Source organism: Saccostrea cucullata, unplaced genomic scaffold (genome assembly GCF_032062105.1).
Source record: "Saccostrea cucullata isolate Sc308-1 unplaced genomic scaffold, CSIRO_AGI_Scuc_v1 ctg414, whole genome shotgun sequence".
Lineage (NCBI taxonomy): Eukaryota > Metazoa > Mollusca > Bivalvia > Ostreida > Ostreidae > Saccostrea > Saccostrea cuccullata.
In genome coordinates, this window is record NW_026928683.1 from 75,053 (window position 1) to 97,789 (window position 22,737).

At 34.3% G+C, this 22,737-nt stretch overlaps 2 protein-coding genes across 3 annotated transcripts in view; one reads left to right on the forward strand and one right to left on the reverse strand.

Moving 5' to 3' along the window:
- Positions 1-409: 409 nt before the first annotated feature.
- The window catches only part of LOC134278432 (protein MON2 homolog), a 145,646-nt gene continuing 123,318 nt past the window's right edge, over positions 410-22,737 (reverse strand). For both annotated transcript variants that reach the window (XM_062760750.1, XM_062760749.1), the window contains 7 exons: positions 6,203-6,320; positions 5,659-5,725; positions 5,284-5,344; positions 4,329-4,455; positions 2,311-2,515; positions 1,893-1,975; positions 410-787 (listed from right to left, as the gene is read on the reverse strand). In XM_062760750.1, coding sequence (XP_062616734.1) covers positions 624-787; positions 1,893-1,975; positions 2,311-2,515; positions 4,329-4,455; positions 5,284-5,344; positions 5,659-5,725; positions 6,203-6,320 — 825 coding nt within the window. In that variant the 3' untranslated portion in view covers positions 410-623. The remainder of the gene's footprint in view (positions 788-1,892; positions 1,976-2,310; positions 2,516-4,328; positions 4,456-5,283; positions 5,345-5,658; positions 5,726-6,202; positions 6,321-22,737) is intronic.
- On the forward strand, positions 15,566-19,365 carry LOC134278433 (hepatic leukemia factor-like). The gene is made up of 2 exons (XM_062760751.1): positions 15,566-16,020; positions 17,822-19,365. Exon 2 carries the CDS (start codon positions 18,021-18,023, stop codon positions 18,765-18,767), a length of 747 nt encoding a protein of 248 aa, XP_062616735.1. The 5' UTR covers positions 15,566-16,020; positions 17,822-18,020; the 3' UTR covers positions 18,768-19,365.

Below are 22,737 nucleotides of genomic sequence, written 5' to 3' on the forward strand. Positions count from 1 at the left end.
ATTGTTTACATATTAATATGAGTAATGTGATAAATAATGAAAAACCACTAACACTTTTCAAAATATATAAGTATATTATATATACCAAATGTGTACATATTTGCCTAGATTTTCTTTTACTGGGGAAGGAGGGTAGCTCAATCTTTAGTGCACTAATTTATGAATACTGCCTAAACATTTTTTCTTAATAATAGATAATACATGTACACAGAAATACTGATACCACTTATATAAGATTGCACCATATGGTCCATTATTTAAAGTTGTGCTGTGGTAAAGAACAAGGTCCAATAACCATAAAAAACGGCCCTTGTTTGATTTCTGCATAATAAGTACCCATACAGTATGTGACATATCTTTTCTTTCATGAGCAATACATTAACATCTCTATTTTATGACCAACCATTACTTTTTCCTTTTTTATTTCTATACAAAGTTAAACCTAAGCATTAGAACTCCACTAATGTTCCTCTAAGTATAGTTTGCCTTTGCAGATCTGTAGAATATCACAAGATAAATCCCTTCCACCATAAATAACATTGTTGATTGCACTAATGCACCAGAACCAAACACCAGGTCGGGTTCTGAGCTTTACTTTGTTCCAGTTTTGATCTGTTCTTTGATCAGGTGGTTCCGTTGGTGACGGCGGTTGTCGGGGGAGACAGGAGGTCAGCGTACTCGTGGAGGGCGTCTCGGAGCGCCTTACACACGCTCGGGGAGGGAGAGGTGGTACAGTCCACCAGACAGGGGTACAAGTGGAGCACCATCCTCCAAACCTGCTTCTCCACTAAAAATAGAAAAAACATCCACAGTTTATAACAGGAAACATAATTATCAGTTCATCCTTATTAGCCTCACATGAAGAACTGAATTCTGTAAATCACTATTCATTAGCGATAATTTTATTTGTGCATAATTACACGAGACTGTGTGCTCACGAAAATTTCATTCTTGGGTATATTAGCATTCCAAAAGATTATAAGGAACAATAACCACAATTCGTGAAAATTTGTCTTGCTAATAAAGAGTCGAATTGAATGACTATCTCAAGCAAAATAAGGTATTCAAAAAATTAAGTGACCTCTTAAATGAAAAAGATTTATATAGGCCTAGATAAACTTGAATGGATACTCTAGATGTGAAAATTCAGCCTGACTGGACCAAAGTCACAAGGTCACAGTACATATATGTACATGCACTCTATGGGTGAAGTATGAACCTGACTTAGCCAAGGGGAGAGCAAAAATACTGCCACCAATAATTATTTTGACAGATTATATTTTAGCCTGTACCATGTAGATACATATTGGATCAAGGTCTTTACAATCTCTCCCTATGATAATATATCATGCATTGCACCAACGAGTTTCTTTTCACATTGCGTAAGAGTCTGAGCTCTTCTTTGCTAAATTCTTAAAAAATTGTTCATTGGTTATCTTTCTGATTGCTGATTACCGGTAGTTAAAACCCAAATAACATATACTTGATGACGGTTACTAAGTATTACGCAAAGAAAAATACAATTGTCGTCCAATTAAATCGTAGTAGGCGGAGCCAACATGATTTGAATCGGTTTAGCTTTTTGTGATGTAGTACAAACTAAAGTTTACAGAAAACTTGCACGTGCTTTGTGTCTTTAATTTGACTCCCACCCAGACAATCAGCTTTAAAAAGGTCAGCCAATGGAATGAGGTGTTGCTTTACGCTGATGGGAATGTTTGACTCAAATAAAGATTGGAAAAAAACACTTTGGTGCAATGCATTCTATTGGTGAGAAGAGCCCCAACTGGGCCTTAGGGAAAGAAAATATAGTACTCATTTAGCCTTCACAAATAGGTTATATGCCAGTACTTCAATTTTATTTCATTGAAAGCTTTGAAATAGTGTGTTACCATTGCCTGGTGGAGCTTGTTTCAGGGATTTCAGCAGTGTTGTAATTGCCTTAAGGACAGAGGCCATCTCTGCTAGCCTTGGTCTACAAAAAATAAATAGATCAATCAACAATTGCTTCTATAATTGGGATACTAGCTGTGTGCATTGATGATAAAAGTTTCAATTTTAATACAAAATAATCAAAAACAATAAAATTTATAGGAGAAACCTTTCTTTGATATAGAGCATAAAGGATGTATGCTGTTACACAAACTTGTGTACAATACCCTTTCCCCTCACCCTTAACAAGTTTTAGGACCACTTACGGTATACGTACCAATACCTCTACAGTAAACGTAACAAGGCTGAGGAAACTTCCCTCTGAATTGTCATTCTCCATTGTACAGAAATCCCTTACCTATACCAATAAAGAATTACCTGGGAAGTGGACATTTCCCGCTGAGTCTTTCATCCTCCACATGCTTACGGACCACTTCCTGACATCGCTGAAGCAGTGACATCACCGCCATTTTGGTTATTGCACCTTCCTCACTTTTTGATTTATTAATGAATGAGAATTGTAGTAATGTCTCAAAGCAGATCTTGGCGAACTCCTCTCTCAGCTTCTTACTCGAGTCTGTGTCTAAAAAAATTGTCAGGTAATGTTATTTAAAAAATAAATGGGATTTGTGTATTTCATCTAGTAAACATAGGTAATCAAAGATTACGAAGCTCACCTCGACGAATGTTATCAGTGTAAGTAATGCAAATCATATACATCAAATTTTCTTAATAGTTGATATTTATCCCAACAACAATATTCTTGCAAGTTCTTTTTAACACCTTACATGGCATATACACATTTCTAAGCCTCTAGTGTGAAAAACATGTATAGTGTAAACAAATATTCATAACTTTGTTAATACTGCAGATATCTAGGACTTCAAGTTCATTGGGATTGATCTGTTCCAAAAACTTGAACCTGGTCTCTTGTTTGGGAAAATATAGGTCAGATCTAGCATCCGAAGCAAGCCTGGTAGTGTCCATCCCTAGATGCATCATCCATGAAAGTTTGGTCTGGGTAGGGCTTATAGTTACTTGGGAATGAAAATGTAGGTAAGATCCAGCATCCGAAGCAAGTCTGATAGTGTCCATCCCTAGATGCATCATCCATGCAAGTTTGGTTCAGGTAGGGCTTATAGTTACTTGGGAATGGAAATGTAGGTCAGATCCAGCATCCGAAACAAGTCTGGTAGTGTCCATCCGTAGATGCATCATGCATGCAAGTTTGGTCCAGGTAGGGCTTATAGTTCCTTGGGAATGGATCTGCTCCAAAAACTTTAACCTGGTTCCTCATATGGAAAATGTAGGTCAGATCCAGATCCGAAGCAAGTCTGGTAGTGTCCATACCTAGATGCATCATCCATGCAAGTTTAGACCGGGTAAGGCTAATAGTTCCTTGGGAATGGATCTGCTCCAAAAACTTTAACCTTGTCACTCATCTGGGAAATGTAGATCAAACCCAGCATCCTAAACAAGTCTGGTAGTGTCCATCCCTAGATGTATCATCCATGCAAGTTTGCTCCAGGTAGGGCTTATAGTTCCTTGGAAATGGACCTGCTCCAAAAACTTTAACCTGGTCACTCATCTGGAAAATGTAGATCAAACCCAGCATCCGAAGCAAGTCTGGTAGTGTCCATCCCTAGATGCATCATGCATGCAAGTTTGGTCAGGTAGGGCTTATAGTTACTTGGGAATGGACTTGCACCTAAAACTTTAACCTGGGACGTTGACACCGACGCCAACGCCCGGGGTATAGCATAAGCTCATCTCGACTTCATCGAGGTGAGCTAAAAAGGCATCCCATGACGTACCCTATACCAATAATCCCAACGAAAGACCCATGGGACACTTCACTCACCAGGGCACTCTGGCTCGAGTAAAGCAGAAATCAGTTTAGTACTGTAAACGTATGACATTTGGCTGTGTATTCTTTTTAGCGGCTTTGGCGGATCGCAGCAACCGCTAAATCAAATACATAGCTAAATGTCTTGCACATATGCACATAAATAAGAATATGAAGAAATGCGCAAAATCAAATCTACGCTAACTTATTCAAAAGTCAATTTCCGCCAAATATCGTACACGCTAAATATAATACATTTACAGTATTTGAAAAGTTAAATATTATAAGTGGTCCCCCCTCCCCCCTTCCCAAGAGGCAAACGAGGGGTTACGAATTGAACAAATTTAAATCTATAAAACTAAAATAGTAAATTTCATGTTTTATTTAGAAGCATAAAGGTAGAAAAGAGATCATATGAGTAATACGAGTGCTATATAGCTGTTTTATCCAACATCAAAAAATTCTTTCAGTTCCAAAACACAAGACAAGAGCCCATATTTATATAGTCAGATAGACAGACAGACATATTTTGTGATATTTGAGTCCTGACCTATGAAGGAATCTGATGAGGTGGAATGTATGGAGCCCCTGTTGAGCAGCTTCATGATTTGTTTGACAAAGTCTGGTGGAATTGCTGAGGCAAATGGCAAGATGTCATCTCGGATTAATTGTACTACCTGTAATTATAAACAGAGGACATACTGTAAACGTGGTTATATTGACAAGTTAAAAAATTGATGATTTTTTGTTTCCGAAAATTGACGAGTGTTAATTTTGACGAAATATTTAATCAAGAGTTATGTATCTTTGAATTCACAAAGTAAAAAACAATGAATTCCAGAGTTAGACCATCTACAGTGTGTAAGATGGCACAAACCCTACAAGTGTGTAAGATTTGATTAAATAAATTGCCTTTTTGTATTTTGTTTTCATTATTATAGGCGATCAATTAACTGAGGTGATAATTACACAAAGTAACGCATGCAGTATTTGATACACTAGTTTAGATTCAATGGTTTTTTAAAAAATGTGATTATATATCACTATGTTTTCATAACTAATTACAAAGGAAATTAACAATAACTTTGATCTAGTTTTAATAGGGGAACGCCGAGAAAATTAAGCGGTTAAGTTGTACAATGGTCAATGTCTGTCGTGACGCTATATATTTGATGCGAAGTTTGACGAGTGTAAATTTTGACGAGAAAAGAAAAATCGTCAATATAGTCAAAATTAGCACACCGTAAAAAAATTTCCACGTTTACAGTACATGTATTTCTATATGACAAAGGTAACATGATAAGTGTATAATTTAAACCATTTTCTTCTTTGCAATTATGGAGAAAAAAACACCCATGACAAACCACCTTACAAAGTGCAGGAACTCTTCTACCTTCCAATTAATAAAGGATTTTGATTTTTTTTAAACTAGAAGTTTTAAACAATTTTGAAGTGTAATGTTCCACCATCTAACCAGTGTCTGGTAATAGGCGGTTATCTGTTACCTTACAGTCTATGGCCTCGTCTCTCTGGAAATCTTCCATGGATAATGTAGCAGGGGAAGATCTGTAATCAAACAGACCATCAGTACTTTATAAACATACAAAGTCAGTGTCAAATGGTACAGGTCAGCATACAAAATGTTATAGCAACTTGTCCACAAATTTATCTTTAAGTGCATTTACTCGTTTAATTATTAATTTTCTCAATGTTTTCAAATATCTTCCAATCCTTGTTGAACATTATCTTTACTTGGGATTATGGGGCTACTAAAAATTGACACACCTGACATTGTAAATGGTTCTAACTGCCGTAGCTCTTACACATTTTTAAAAGTTATTGTAAACATACTAGAGTTATCTTTCTTTGATCTGACTTACTGCTTGGGAAACAGGAACTCTTCCAAAGTTTTGGCTAATTCACCCCACATTCCTTGAAAAGCTGACCCTGAAATATGAAAAAAGAGGTTTTTTTTTAAAATTTATTATTTAATAACAAATAATAATAAATATCTTATTGCACCCTCTTCACTTGTACAAAAACAATGAAATAAGACCTCGATTAAGAGGCATTTTTTCTTGAAAATTTTCTGTGATTATACAATATAAATAAAGAACCCTTAGATATGCTTTTCTGTGAAGTCGATATATCTATGGATCAACCTCATCAAAGGGCTACATATGTAAGCTAAAGAAATTCCTCACTAACAGGTATTATTAGTACCAAGCCCTGGACCCTGTAACCAGTGGTCCGGGCTCAGCCTTCTATGATATGTAGCCTAATGTAGGAACACTATTCCTGCTGCAATAATGTCTATATACAGGAATTACACCTTCTCTCATTCAGGGACCAATTTGAGAGTGATAGACTAGCTTATTTAGAAATGTACATAAAACAGTCAAGCTGAATTAAATATAGACGTACCTTGTTTTCTGGCCACTGGGAGCCCCACCCCCAGGACGGTAATGAGGGAGTTGATGACCAGCATCCAGGTCGAGGGGGAGGGGCAGGCATATTTATAACTCAGGGGGAGCCGGAAAGTCTGGAAAAGAAAAAATAATAGATATGAAAATTTAGCTTTATAGTACATGTATTATAATCTAGGGGCCTAAATTGAACAATTTAAAATTCAGACTGTGTCTGGCGGATTCATCAATTTTTCTGGACCAGTGGTACAAGATTAAGATAAATGTATTTGTTTATTATTCAATATAATTAAATTTTGATTGTAACATGCCATTTCATTGGATTAAAAAAAATCACTTTATGTTGTATAAACTGTGCTGCTTATGTCATAATGACTTGCATCAGAATGTATTAATCTGCCCAACTTAACATTTAAATTGTGCACACTTTGAAGTCATTCTATAAAGGGCAATCATCTTATTTTCTTATGCTTAATGAATGGAAATTATAATATAAGGAATGAATTTAAAAGCAACCCAAAATATATGGTATAAACTGGATTGGAACAGTAAATATTTCAGATTTATATATCTTCATGGTTTATAAAGCCTTATAATTATTGCCCCAACCCAGTTTTTACCATGTAAACAAAGAGTGGTTGCTATTAAATTTATTCTGCAAGTAAAATTTCAAAACCTATTATAGCCCAATCCTACACTTAGGAGACTTTACAATCTATATTAAACATGCTCTAAAATACCACGAGAAATTTTCATCTATTCTCAGGTCATATGGTTCTTGAGAAATTTCAATTTTTTCCCCCTGTGTTTCAATTTAAAACTTTGAACCCATTATGTTACCCCACCCTATCCCAGCTAGAGCACAGGATCTCAATTTTGTAATTTGAATCTACACTATCTCAAAAAGCTTTCAGTCACAAGTTTCACTTTTTCTACCCCATTGGTTATATTGAGAAAAAAGAGTTTTTTCTTAATAAACCCATGATCCTTTTTACCTTTTGTTAACTATCTTCCCATGGAATTAGACTTCCTTTACTAAAGCAATTTGAAAAGCCCTTTTACTAATTCAGGGATGCTTCGATCACGTCAACTTTTGGTAAAACTGTCCCAGTGGTCAATGAAGAATGTGAAAAGTTCACAGGGGAAAAAACAAATAAACATATAACTCAGACAGATGCATGAAAACAGGTGATCAAATAAAAAGAGTGAGCTCAAAACTTGTTGATAGTAATAATAGCCAAGCAATTGGTGAATCATGTTTTCTTTTGGCTGCATCATTAAATAATATGTGTACATGCGTAACTCATTGTATGTACATGCATAACTTAATTTAAACTGTTTTAAACCTTTTAAGCGCTTTTTAATTTTAGCGCCAATGACAATTTGCAAAATTTTGAAACACAACACTTTTTTGATCCAGATTTGCAAAAATAAATTGAAGTAAAAATTTCCAGATTTAGGGTAATGTTCAGTTGCTCATAAAGGTAAATAATAACCCTTACATGACCTTAAAACAAGGGAGGCAAATCATTGATGCCTCTGAATTGAGATTAATAACTGGAAGCGTCATCAATCAACCTGACCACATCTGTCACGGCTCCTGTACCCACGTACCTGGGTAGAACCACCGCTACCTGCCGTGATGTACATGGTGTCCCCAGGGGACAGGGGGCCACTTCCTTATGGAATACATGATCATATCTGTAAATCTTTATAGTGGGTGGAAATTTGTATGTATATGTAGGCTTAATTAGTTAATAAAGAAATCAGGATCATGGCTTCAAATCAACTTTACTGTAATGAATTTTTTGGCAGAATGGGAAATCTTTGTCTGAATTAACTGAGGTGCCTTGTCATGGCACACTACAAGTAGAACCTGAGGCTGCTCAATGGCCCTGAGTGCCTAGAAAACCCAGGCTGCTCAATGGCCCTAAGTGCCTAGAAAACTCAGGCTGCTCAATGGCCCAGAGTACCTAGAAAACCCAGGCTGCTCAATGGCCCTGAGTGCCTAGAATACCCAGGCTGCTCAATGGCCCTGAGTGCCTAGAAAACTCAGTCTGCTCAATGGCCCTGAGTGCCTAGAATACCCAGGCTGCTCAATGGCCCCGAGTGCCTAAAAAACCCAGGCTGCTCAATGGCCCCGAGTGCGTTGAAAACCCAAGAAAACTGCTCAACAAGCTGCTCAATGGCCCTAAGTGCCTAAAAAACTCAGTCTGCTCAATGGCCCTGAGTGCCTTGAAGTACCCTGACCCCTCAATGGGGACCTAAGTGCCTTGCAAACCCTGTCTGCTCAATGGATGTGAGTGCCTTGAAAACCTTGATGGCTTAATGACCCTGAATTCCTAAAAAATCCTAACTGCTCAATGGCCCTAAGTGTCTTAAAAACCTGACCACTTAATGGCCCTGAAAGCCTAAAATATGATGACTGCTCAATGGCCCTGAGTTGCTTGAAAACCCTGATGGCTTAATGGCCCTAAGTGCCAAAAAAAAAATGAATTGCTAAATGGCCACAAAATCAAGAACTTTTTATCCCTTGAAAACCATTGTCAACCTTAAGACTGCCTTGGTTGATATTGATTTTCTGGGGGGTTAAAATGTTCAAGGTATAATTAATCAATTCTTTTATTAGATGGTTTGCAAGCTTCATACAGTATTTAACTCACTAATACTTTTGACATTTCTTGATATTTACAATATATATGAAAAAATAAGAAAACTTCTATATCTTATTTTGTTGACTGATTAAGTTCTTTTTTTAGCTGTTCTTCAAGCTCAATTAAGACTTCATTTCTAATTCTTATGACATTTCTTGATATTATTTGAGCAAGAAGACAAAGCCGTACAAGAAAAGAATGCGGCCAGAGAGGCTGGAGGTAAAGAAATAGCCTCAGCTTTTCCGTAATTACACAGCCAAGTAATATACCACCCTTAACACCCATTATGCCAACTATTACAAAATGAATCACAGAAGAAAAAATTGAATCTTGCCAATCGGATGATAGCAATGCCAGTACTGCTCCACTGTTACGTAAGACTGTCCTTAAGTCTGTCGAAAGACTAATTACCCAGAGGTGACAGACAGAGGATTATGGGACGTGTCTCCGACCTCATCAGATCTTTCTCCCGCGGATTAAACGCAAGTCATCATGGTTAGCACATGTAATAATGTATGGGTAGAAAGTGCAAAAGGCTAGCCGGGTTGCCATATGAGTTGTCCAATATCTATGGCTTCCAACATACTCTCCATCAATTTATCTCTTTGAAGATACAGTGTATATGTAACATTCTGATTTTCACAAGTAAAGGCAAGCTGGGGCCAAGCTTAAAAAATTCTTTGTTTGCAGTTGCCGACCTATAATTTTTAGACTGGGTAGGTAGGTAGGCATCCTTTTTTTTTTTTTTTTTTGAAAAAAAATTGTTTTCAGATTTTTGTTAGATATTTTTAAACATAAAATAGATTTTTTTCATAAGCCTACTATACGTGAATAAGCTCCACTCTTGGTATAATAGTACTGATTGATAAAGACAAAAATTGAAAATGAAACAGTTTCAATATCCTGCAAAATTTAGGGGAAAAAATAATATTACAAAATGGCTAAAAAAAAGTTTGGGTCGGGTTTATTTTCAGTGGGTCGGTAGGCAACTGCAAACAAACAATATTTTATTTTAGGCCTGGTAAGGTTATAAAGTGATGTACGTGATAGAAATTTTCAAAAAATATCGTGTATTTTTATGTAGCTTAATATTTCATTCAGTCTTTCCCGGTACATGTATTCTCATCTAAGAATTTTCTGTAGTAAACCTGGATATTTCATTAGCTTTGCCTTGGTTATATGCTTCATAATGGTCAGATATAATAACCCTAAATTTCAGAACACATAAGTGAAGCCTATGAAATTCTAGTTCCATTGGCCTTCACAATTTCTACCCTCAAGTATTGAAAGGAAAATATTAACATGAACGATTGTTACTCTATCCATAAATATTATTTATGCAGATCTGATAATTAAATCAGTATGAAAATAATGTTTTCAATTACTGAATGAAATAAAATTGTATTATCAAAAAAAGCACTGAAATTGGCATCTGTAAAGCCCTGATATGGCTGAGTGGGTTTCTTAATGTGGGGATCGGTCCTATAATCTGTATTAATAAGATTTTAACTTCGCTAACATTGTGCAAGGTTGTATTATGAAAGGGTTTTTTAAGTTTAAAAGGGAGATTATACTGTTGCCTTTTTTGTAGTCTTCGCAGTTCAATGACCGAAAAGATTAACCAATCAAGCGTGAAAAAAAAACACAATGACTAAGGTAGCATTGTCAGGATTTAGTACTGATAATGGAATGTTAATTGAATAAATCTAAGCACAGAACAAAGAGGAATATTCAAATGAACAGGGGCCATAAAGACAGCTGTGTGCTGTCCAAATATATACATGTACAACCTGGTAGCATCATACCTATAGAGATGGTTCAGAAACAAGTTCTACACAACAATCCACTATAACCTTGCCCTTTAAATTCCAATCCTGGATTGTAACACTTTCTCACCTCATTTTTTTTTCTTAAATTCACTTTCAATTTAAGTGTTATGTATATATATGTTTCTAGGACCTATTAAGGCTTTTTTTTCCATTTAAATACAAAGACAGTCCTACAAGATTTACATGCATATTACATGTAGGCCTCCTTTGCTTATGACCCATCATGTTACGAAATTAACATTCCAGTGGAATTATCAAGAAATCAACTTAACTTACTTTCAAAGAGTTATCAAAGCTAAAGAAAACAATTAGAAATGGAAATATTCATTAATATCGGTGATAGAAATTAAGAAAAAAATGTAGATTTTGTTTTTAATACCATGGTAGATTTTCTGATTCGATCATTTTATGTTTACTAAAAGCTTATTTATAAAAATGAATTAATATACTCATTAGAAAAAAATCCACATTAACAAGTTACCAAGTGGTTAAAAGAGCCGAACAATATTGCGTGGCAGCCACCCCCCCCCCTCCACTTATTCTTCTAACTTCACTAGAAATAGTTTTACGGAGATGATCAAGATTTGTTTAATACCAGTTGATAGTCACTATTCAGTTTCAGTATCTTATTAGTTAACATCTGTCTTGTAACTTACTAGCTCTGTCAATCAGAGCCAAACGAGGAACTATTTCTATATATAGACAACCTTATTAGGCCCATCTGTTGTCTTATAAAAATCAGATTAGTTACTCTGATGAAATACCAAATAATACCCAGCCTGATGTAATTAAATGTTAATTAATTTATACAAAGATAAAATAGATAATTGGAAGTCTATAAGTATCAAAAAACATATGCTTTATAAATAATTCTCTCTCTCTCTCTCTCTCTCTCTGAAATTTCACTGTCGCATTTTCAAGACAATGATAAAATACAATACATCTTATTGACTGCCAGGTTCGAGTTATAAATGGGGATTTAATTACCCTTGGTTGTTTTCCCTACACCCTGAGTCCGAAGGGTCTATGGACCTACAATGTATATACCAGGGATAAATCCCCCTACACTCTTGATTTGACCTGGCTTGATTTCTTAACTAATTTTCAAAAAAAGAAATCGTTAAAAGAAGGCTATTATCAGTGGTATTTCAAACTATTGATAAGATTTATTATGTAAAAAAAAGAATAAAAGTATAGTTTCAGCAAACAAACATAGTTGTTTATCAGTTAAAAGACATTCGAATGCCCCATTTTTTAAATTAATTTAAAGAGTAACATAATTACATATCAAAAACATTATAAAGAAGTTTGAAATGAGAAAAAAAATATCAATTAGGTGATGTGCTAGCAATTTTGTCTAGTGTTCACAGATTCTGCATTAAATTGCATGTGACATCAAAATACCTCCATGATCCAGACAACCAAACCCATCTCATATACATGTACTGTAAGACTGGTGTGCTAAAATGATGTTTCAATTCAAAAAGTGAAATTTATTTTATTAAAATAATTAAATTTCTAGGTTGATTCTTAAAACTGGTGACTGTGTGCTATTAATAATTTTTTATTTAAATGACTTATTAATAGATCTATTGGGTTTCAAAGAAAGGGACAATTGTATCAAACAATCTTGAATTTCTTTAAATAATTACAATGCTAGATTAAATCAGATAATTTACATTTTTAGAATAATAAAAGAAATCTATGTACTTATTTCCATATCATATTTACATTATATCAACCCTCGAGCCACATATTAATTAACCTTCATTGATGGTCGATACTTTGCCACTTTGGTTGATACTGACTCCTGATATGGATCTATACAAGTACCCCAGTACATTAAATTCTCTATACAAGTACTTATAAATACATGTACTCAGGCAACATAATACATTTTTAATGCACATATATATTTTTTAGTAAATTCATAGTTTGAATTGATTTCTTTTTAAATGCACTCAAATATTTATTTTTTCTTAAAGCATGAATGTGCCTATCTTCCGACATGTGTTTTGTGTATTGGCTGCGATCACATCAAGATAAATGACCCCCTCATTGATAACTGCCCATTGTCCAGTGGTTTGGCTGGGGTCAGCCTTACATAACATTGCACTTCCCCTTTTCCCCAGTTTGAGGACATGATGACATAACATTATTTCAGGTCTTCTTCTCAACACCAGATCAAATTGCATCACATCTGAGCACTTTCTTTTGTGTGTAGTAACCCTGTATACACTTAATATAGTGTATTGTAAATTGTCCTGTTATTAATATAAGCTTGTTTACTGTTACTGAGAAATCTCCCCAAACTGACCAATCCAAGCTAATATGGCTAATAATATGTTTGTTTTTTCAAAGTGGTTTGTGTACATAGATATTGTCAATGAAATAATTCACAAGAAACGTACATCTCATAGGTATATCTTTAAGAATCCAATCCCCTTTGAGCCCGTTTGATATGCATCTCAAAGTTTGTTTTGTTTTAGATTAATTTTAAATAACATTCTTTGCAACAGCACTTGGAACTTAATAATAATATTCATTAATTATCATTAATATACATGTAATATTTTTAAATTTTGAAATTCTCATTCTGTAAAATAAACAACTCAAGACCATGGCAGCAATATTATTGACTAATGGTGAATTAAAAATATCTTTAAAGTATTATGAAGCATTAAACTTATATTAAATAAGCTTTATCCTTACTCATACATGGTAATGGGTAGCCAAATACATGTTCTGATTTTTTTTTTGTTCTTTTGATTTTTGTTTTGTTTTGGTTTTTTTTATTTGTGAGCTTTTAATTTGTGATTTTGCCCTTTGAAGGTATTTCTGTACATATATACTGTTATCTGCACAAGGGTTCTTAGATATTGATAAGGCCTTTATGATCATAGGTTGAATATACTGGCCCCCAATCTCCCGATTAAAGTTGCATCACCCTGTGTAACAGTCTGTCTGTGTGTATTAAATCTCCCAGGGTTAATATTTACCTTTGTCTGGGCTTCACTCGGTGCCAGTGTAACATTACCGAGGGTTACAGCAACTTCTCTTGAAAGTCATTTAAGGACAATTTTTGATCCCCCGAGATTTGACAAAAATACGCTTTCATTTGATATTAGACCTAAATTGTGTATATCATAAAACATATATTGTTTTTCCTCTGTGAAAATTTTGTTTGAGATATTCATTTCACTTAATCCCCCCACCCTCCCCTACTTTTTTTTTTAAATTCTGGCAATGAAATTAAAAGAGTATAAAAAAAAAGAGAGAGAGAAATAAAATGCTATTGCCCAAAACAAGCTTTAAAATATTGCTATTCTCATCTTTCAACAAACTTATCTGTTTTCAGACCTACTAGAAAGAAATAAAGTAATTCACACCCTCCGCCTTTTCCAATCCTTATATTGGACAAGTCAAAACATGTAAGTGTCAACAATAAACCATTATACAAACAGGGATCTAAGCTTAATCCCTGCTGCATGCCAATATTTGTCACAAACGTAAACAGTACAGGTATTTTCTTTTTGGTCTCATTAGTTGTACATCAAACTAATTATGCCTTCATTACTGTGTAATATTAAAAATATATATACCATTATGTAGAATTAAACTTCTAAAACTTAATCAACAGTTTTAATTCATTTTAATGAAATTAAATGAATTATACACATTCATTATAACTCTTTCAACTGTTTTGAACCTTTAATTTTTAATAATTTATGCAATAAAACTTTAGCTTGGCCTTAATATTTCTTTTTAAACCTGATCCCTCCAAAATGTAGAAACCCTTAAAAATAAGAGAACTTGGAGTAGTCTGGATCTCTTTAATAGTCAATATCAGTTTGTACATTTTTTTATTTTCAAAAAGGGGTTTTAAGTTTCTTATATTTCAGTTAAAAATTTTAAACAAATTTAAAAAAAATCAAGATTATAATTTATATTTCACGTATTTCTTTAAAATACACATCACGTTACAATTATATAATAGATAAACAGACACATAGTTAACACATACATGTACTTCTACCTGGGTATTGACACTGTATGATATTTGGTCGCATAGTAATTCAGTCGGCAATGATGTAATGTTGGAATATTATATCAAATTATTGGGTTTGTTGTCTGTTCAGATTTTTAAAGTGTATCTTAATGAATCTTTTCTTGATGTTAATATTTATATGTCTAAAATAATTCCAACTTAAGGATCATTATAATTTTTTTATTATTATTATTTATTTATGTACAGGGCGAAACATATAAATATTGTTTATTATTTTATACTATAAATATCTTAAGAAGATGGAACCACCAGTTCTCGTGATTTAAAATTTAATTTTTATATTCTTAGATTTTTATTTATTTATTTCTTTTAACGTAAATCGAAGTGTGTACACCATTGGGAAAGCGCCCCACTCGGTGGTATACTGATATAGATAATATATACAACAGACTAACACCCCTCTTCCCAGTTTCACCGCCGACAAGATTTTCACTTCCTCACCCTGACCATCACATATACCCGGATGTGTAGCTTACAGGAAGCACGAAATAGCCGGGGGCACCTGCTACGACGTAATCACAGTGCGCCGATCAATTTCTGTCAATTAGAATGATTAGAGAATGTATATAGAGAATGTATACACGGGTATACCATGTTCTAAGCACTATAGACTTACAAAATTATTTGTTGTATGGGTTTTAAAATAAATTATTTCATAAATAAAAAAGGGGAGATAGAAAGAATATTTTTCAACATAAAATTTCATCGTACTAAATTAATAACACTATTAAAAAAATCATTTATTTAATACAAGTCCATTTTTATTAATTTCCGAAAATTGGAACCAACGATGAATAATAATTATCAACGATTAAGGTATTTTATTGGTTTGTTGTAAACTACAAACAAAGGTCTTAATCCCTTCATTTGAGGCAATCTTATTGTTCACTGACCTTCTATTATCCGCTGTTTCGTAATACCAATGGTCAGTAAGCTAAGCCTACGTCACGTGATTCCGATTCAAGCTGCAAGTAAAACTACCCATAGGGTTCAGAGGTCACCGAAGACAAACACCGCTCGCCAATTGGTCAGTTGTCCGGAGCCGTGAGAAATAACTGGTCAAGTACATAGTATTGATAAGAAAAAGTTAGGGAGGCCGCGAAACTGGGCGAGAGATTACAGCTTGTTGCGAGAACAGAAATTTTATACAGGGATGTGATTGATACTTACGTGGGTTAGATTTCCGAAACCGTAAAAGGAACCTATCGGACCTGTATGTGTGTATATACTTTCGAATTGCCAGGAATTACGTGTGATTGAAGCTGTAAGTATGGTTAATGGTCGGGTGTTTTTGTTTGGCACTGACTCTTGTTTACCAGGGTATAATGGTGTCAGCTTACAATCGATCTCAGTGCTTGAATTACGAGTCGATTTGCCGGACTTATAAATAAAAAAAGATGTTTTATTTAAAAAAAAACGTCTATCATATTTTACGTATGGGTATACTCAAATTTTTTGTTAAAATGGTTCTTTTTTAATGATTTTATTAAAGTTGTTTACCACATTTCCTTTTAATACTATTTCTGGCAAAAAATATCCTTAAATATAAATTAAATATATTGCTTTCCCCCCAAAAAAAGATTTTAGTCGGTTTGTGTAAAACCTTCGAACTAAAAAAGCATGGTGCCTAATTCTAAAATTACTTGGGTGATAAATATTATGTCATAATGAGTTAATTAGATTCAGTTGGCATAGTAACAGGACAGAATGTCTGTCTAATTTCACAGCGGGATATGCCTCCTGAAATGTATACAGTAAATCATAAATAGATACTTTTTTATCTGGAACTCCAAATGTCAAAGACAAAATTCACAATAGATTTTCTTTATCAAAAAAATAAATGTTAAAAATATATTTTTTTAAAAAATCACTAAATATTTCAGTTGAAAGTATTGAATTTGCTTTGCTGTATACTCAAAAAAGAATTACCATTAAAATGTTTTTTAAAATGAATTTTAGTGTTTACAAATTGTAGTAGAAATGAAATTATGATAATTATAAACACCTCCAATCCCAAAATCACACCGGTTGTTACAAATTGTTGGACTTCATCCATATTATTTTACTACGTACTTAAATCCCATTCTTTTTCCTAATCCCGAAAGTGACTTTTTAATTCAATGATATTCATATTCTTTTAGAACTACCAAGAGATTTATAATATAAGAATATTCCCATTTAATTTTCATGTAACGCCAAATATTATAATTAAAGTCTAGTGTTTATTAAACGATACAAAACATGAACACTTTAATTATAATCAAGTCCTTACCTCCCACTCAAAATTAAAGTATCGTGAATGGAAAGAAATACCACTACCTTATTTAATATACTTCCTTTTTTTTGTTTCTACAGAAAATGTAATTAATTATCAACGAATTAATATCCATGAAACTTCATATATCAACCCTTGGTGATTTGTGGTATCCCTTTGCTTGGTTGAAATGACGGTTGATCTCTCAGGGGTACAATTTATTCATTACCCATTTTCCTGTCTCCATATCAACTTTCACTAAAAACGAACTTGACCAAAGGCTACCTAACAAAGAAGTTGTCCATCTTTAGAACCCATTGTTAAAAAGAAAAAAAAACTGTTAATTCCCTGTGGCTACCCAGGAATCTTAAAACTGTTTACTTGAGCGTTCAGGCATAGCACTCAATTCAATGTCAGGGTAGCCCAGGGGGTCAAATTGAATAGATGACTTTCACTTTTTCTCTCAATAATTTGACAATGTGATTAATTTCACTTGGTGTCAAATTCCTGACTTAAAGTATTCAAAAGTCGAGATTTTGTCGTCTTTTACAGTTTTATATCAGCCATTGCAAATTTGGCTCTTTATTAGGATATCTGACCATACACTCACAAAATGAAGTTTATGAAAAAAAAAGACTGAAAATGAAAAATCGATAAATTCCACTAAAAATAATCATATAAATGCAAAAAAAATAAATAAAGAGAATTTGAATAGTTTAATATACGTTCCTTTCATACACATTTTATCTGCTTACAATAACATACCTACAATATAGGCATTGAATAATAATGATATTGATTTTATTTGAAGAAAAAAGAAAATGAGCAGAGGAAAAAGGAAGTGACTTCATCTCAATATCGCAGAGAGAAAAGCATTTCATATGGATGAATGAAACCCCCCCATTCAGCACCAGAAATTAAAAAAAGAAAGTGTTCAAAACCATAAATCTTCATTTTTAACGTTGTTGCCCAAACCTTTCAAACTGGCGAGTCCGGGTGATGTATACAGCATGATGCAGGATCCTTATTCCATTATGCACAGAGATGACCGCTTTTACAAGTATGGCGGTCATGCTCACCAGAGGACCACTGCAACGACAGGCCCCCCAGGACACTCCTCCTCCTACTACAGTATGAGCATGCCATACCAGGAACCCTCCCACACGCTAACACAGAGCGACCTAGCTGTGATGTCATCTCAAGGTCATTCCTCCACCCCTCCAGATTTCTCTGCACCAAGGGTCCCCACAGGGGGTAACGGTCACTCTCCCCCCTCACTCATGCCTGGACCCTCCACTGCCGGGCCTTCTACCTCTCACCAGTCCTCTAGTGCCATGCTTCCAATAATGGATCTGAATTCTCCCATACCCACCGGTGAACCTATTCCAAATGTTGGTAGTCATGAGACTCCATCACAACAAGATCTTGAATCATCACATCTTTCATCTCCCTCCAGTACTTCTAGTGGTCCGTCAACGCCACTGGATTTAGCCAATCAGGGACCGGGCGATAACAAGATCCCTCCCAAAAAACGGCCCCATCTGACGCCTGAGAACCAAAAGGACGAAATGTACTGGGAGAAACGACAAAAAAATAACGAATCTGCCAAACGTTCACGAGAGGCCAGACGGATGAAAGAGGAACAGATAGCGCTTCGTGTTGTGTTTCTGGAACAGGAAAATCTTCAGCTACGTACAGAGGTTTCTCTTCTAAAGAGTGAGATTGAAAAACTAAGGTGTATGTTGTACAACCCTTGATAAAACTTACTCATACATTCAACAATAATTTTAGAATATCCGGTGTTCAAACTCTTTTTTTTGAAAAGAGAAAAAAATTGTGTCTAGCAATTGTGCAGTTTATTGTGTTCAACGATATAGCATTACAAACTGTCTCGGTTGGAATTCTGGGATACCTACTCAGGGAATTGTGGGAAGACTCAGGAAGTTTTTATAGAAGTTGGAATGAAACGGGTCCATTAAGTCGCACACAAACACAGAAGTTTGTTTTTTATGTTCATGTGTATTTTTATATAGCAAACACCAGAACTTTGTGTACAATTTGCCAATATTTTATGTATTTTGTGTGTAATATGTTCCATTTAAGGAAATGGAGTGTTTTATATGAAAGGAATTTTTTAAAATCATTGTCATTCTGTCTGATAGGTAGCAAAAATATTTTATTGAAATCTTTTTTGTTGCCATTTTAAACACCTATACATTGTATATAAAAAAGCACATTCCCAACATTTTATGTTGTCTACTTTTAAATTTCTAATCATGCAGTGAAGTTTCAAGCTTACAGAATTACTGTGTTATGTTAGTACTTCCCTTATGTATTTTTTTTTGAGTCCAAAATCTTTTTTCGGAGCCTTGTAAAAAAATCTGACCATTTTCTTCTATTGTTCTTAAAAAGCAAGATTATTTGAATATTTCAAAATATTCAGGAAATGGTAAATGAAATTTCAAAAAGGAAACTGATATACAGATATATCTTTCTTGAAGTCATAGAATGGGAAAAAGGGGGGGATAGAGAGCTAATTTAGCATTGTTATCGGGTCCTATGGCAATTTTTTTTATTTCTAAATGCTCCGAATACCTTCATCTGACTTTTGCTACATCACTGTTAGTTCATACATATTAATATAACCTTTATACATTGAGATACCGGTGGTCACTTAGTGTGTGTGTTTGTACATTTTTTTCATTACCTTACTCAGAATTTGTTGAAATATGTACCCTAAATCACATGGCAATTTGACACAAACTGAGACTGTGTATAGTACTGAATTTTTGCAGGGGTTATTTATTTGCTTGGAAGCATTAACAATGTTTCCTGCAAGTTGTGTGAAGGTTAAAATCTCTCGTTATGTTTTGTCTATATTTTGAGCATATTATAAACAATTCCAACATTGGTAGGTTTATTTATGCTCTGTGTGATACAAGCTTGAGGATTTCGTTGGGCATTTTGTCACTCAATATACAAATGATATAAATTATGCAAAATTGTTTTAAAAACTTACCAATTATATTATAAATCTAGGACGTTATTTAAGGAATGAAGCTTATTTCAACTTATGTTATACGATATAACATAACTTGGGGCAGTTTACACTTTATAAACTGCGAAGCAGTTTATAAAAAAGCGTAAACTGCCCCAAGTTATGTTATATCGTATAACATAAGTTGAAATAAGCTTCATTCCTTATAATTTAATTTCAATGTAGACAATGAGACAATTTTTCCATTTTTTCCTTCGGAAAAAGGCTTCAAATATCGCATATTTTAAAAGTTAACGTCAAGTGGAGCGATACGTTTTTGACGTAACTCATTGTGACGTAGGCAAGTTATGTTATACAAAATGGATAAAACCGTATAACCAATCAAATGACGTTTTACAACTGAAATTAAATTATTACGAGTTTCAGAATTTATAGTGTAAATAACAAATTAATAAATATAAATTGTTTGAAATAAATGAAAAAAGATAAGGAAATCCATTAATTGTCAGGATATATCCAAGTCCAGTAAGTCTGTGTGTTTGTCTGTCCTTTGTGTATTGTTTATATGCTGTTACTCATAATATACCTCAGTATGAACGAAAGACAACTTGAAATATTGTCCACCATTTTGTTAAATGCCATATAAATAATGTACAATTGTTCTTAAGTTTCATTAGTAAAAGTTATACAAAATGAAGTTTTTGACTTTATTTACCTCTGGTAATCAATTCTAAGATCAAATGATGATGGTACATAAATGACAGAAACAGTAAGCAGTCCACAAAATTTGCTTGAAGAAAAGATCTTTTTACTGTAGTGGATCATGAAGATTGACCCTTTAGATGAGACAATTAAACGGAAGTCCTGTGTCACAGTAGGCAATCTCTTACTGCTCAAAGGCCGAGTGCCAAGCATAAGTCTAAATTTGCAGCCTGCCATTGCAAGTTTAGGCATCATAATATGAATGAAAAAGGAAACATAAACCAAACCGAACTTACCCAAAGGATGTCTTAAATCTTTTTGTCAGGACCCACTAATTTGTTTTTCTAGGTACCTTTATGAAACGAATAGGGCGAACGGTTAACTGCTTATGAAAGGAGGATCTAAAACACACTCACTGGTTTCTGGGACTAAAGATACTGACTGTGGAGATGTAAATGTAAAGATCGTGAAGAGAAAATACAGTAAAACTTTTGTTATCTCGAACCTGATGGGGCTGAATATCTGAGGATTCGAAATATCAAGGGTAAATTACTTAAAGAATATGTGGTTGGCAAAAATCTTAAAGATCTTGGAGTTAATTAGTTGGTATCACTTCCGCTTCCGTCACTCAGAAAAATAGCGCGGCAAGAAAACAGCCATTACAAGTTATTGAGAAAAAGCTAAAACAATCTGAAGACTGCGATCGTCAAACAATGCCGCCAGTCAGAGAAAGAGTCAAGACGCGTTCCAGGAAGGAGCGGGAATATCCATGGTATTCAAGGTATCGGAGTTCAATATACGGAAGTTCAGCTATATTATTTTGGAGAGGTTCAATGATATGGCTTTTAATGCCTTTTCTTTAGAGACATGCACACAATCCTCTGTCGACAGACTCAAATGAGATCCATACCCAGGTTCTGCCCACCTCTACAAACAACTACCCCCCCCCCCCCCCCCCCCCAATAAAAAAAAGGGGTGAAGCCTAATGATCTTATTGTTTCAGAATTTCTCCTAAGATTACTTAATTAAGAGATTTTTGGAAAAATTCCTCCCATTAACCACTACGATTCAATTTTTCCATTATACTCGCATTTAGATAACTCAAGATACATGTTCTGAGGTTAAAAGTAGTCTGGACTTAGAGATATTCATTGTATTCAATATATCTGTGTTTAAGATATCGAAGTTCAACTATATTTTTCTTAAGGCTATCAAATGACTTCAGTAAGTCAAAAGGGTACTTATTAAATATACAGATACAAAATAACGGTGTAATATATCGCTGTAAATCGCAACTTCTTGACTGCACCAGTGGAATAATTACAGGTAAGCATAAAAATGATACTGTTAATTTGACTAAACGTTGATGTAAGATGGTTATAGCGTTGTACAACCTCCCGGACAGAGGAAGTCCTGGTGTGTGGACCGACATTTCAGCCGCTCAGGAAATAGACTCCTCAGTAGCACCTAAATATAGAACGAATAAGAAACCACAGGGAACCCCAAGTTTTCTGCGATACTATACACTGCTTCAAAATGAGCTCTCCTTGACATTCACCAAGGACATGTCTCCATATTGTAAGAAATGGTCCTTGATATTGTGAATAAGGGAATTCGAAAAAGATTGTAGCAGTCAGTAAAAACTTATTATATATGTCTGAACTGTCCAATTCAACTTATGCCTGAATTATCCAATTAAAAATTCAGATGACATGAAGTTCTAATACAGATTGTTTCTGGAACATGTGGAATAAAATCCTCTTTCTTGAACTGAGAAACATTACAAAGTACTTTCAAAGATTTTATTCTCAAGGATGGATACAGGAATTTTTTTTCTTCAGTGGAAAGTGGGGGGGGGGGGAGGGGCATAAGTTGATCAAAATCCAACATAGATATTGTTCACAAGCATAAAAATAGAAAAGCATCTCCATTTTTTTCAAATACAAAAACTTTTATTGGACTTGTGCATTGGAATGTCTGTGGTGAGGTTTAATTGAGTCACTATTCTTCACCTTTAAGCTTCACAC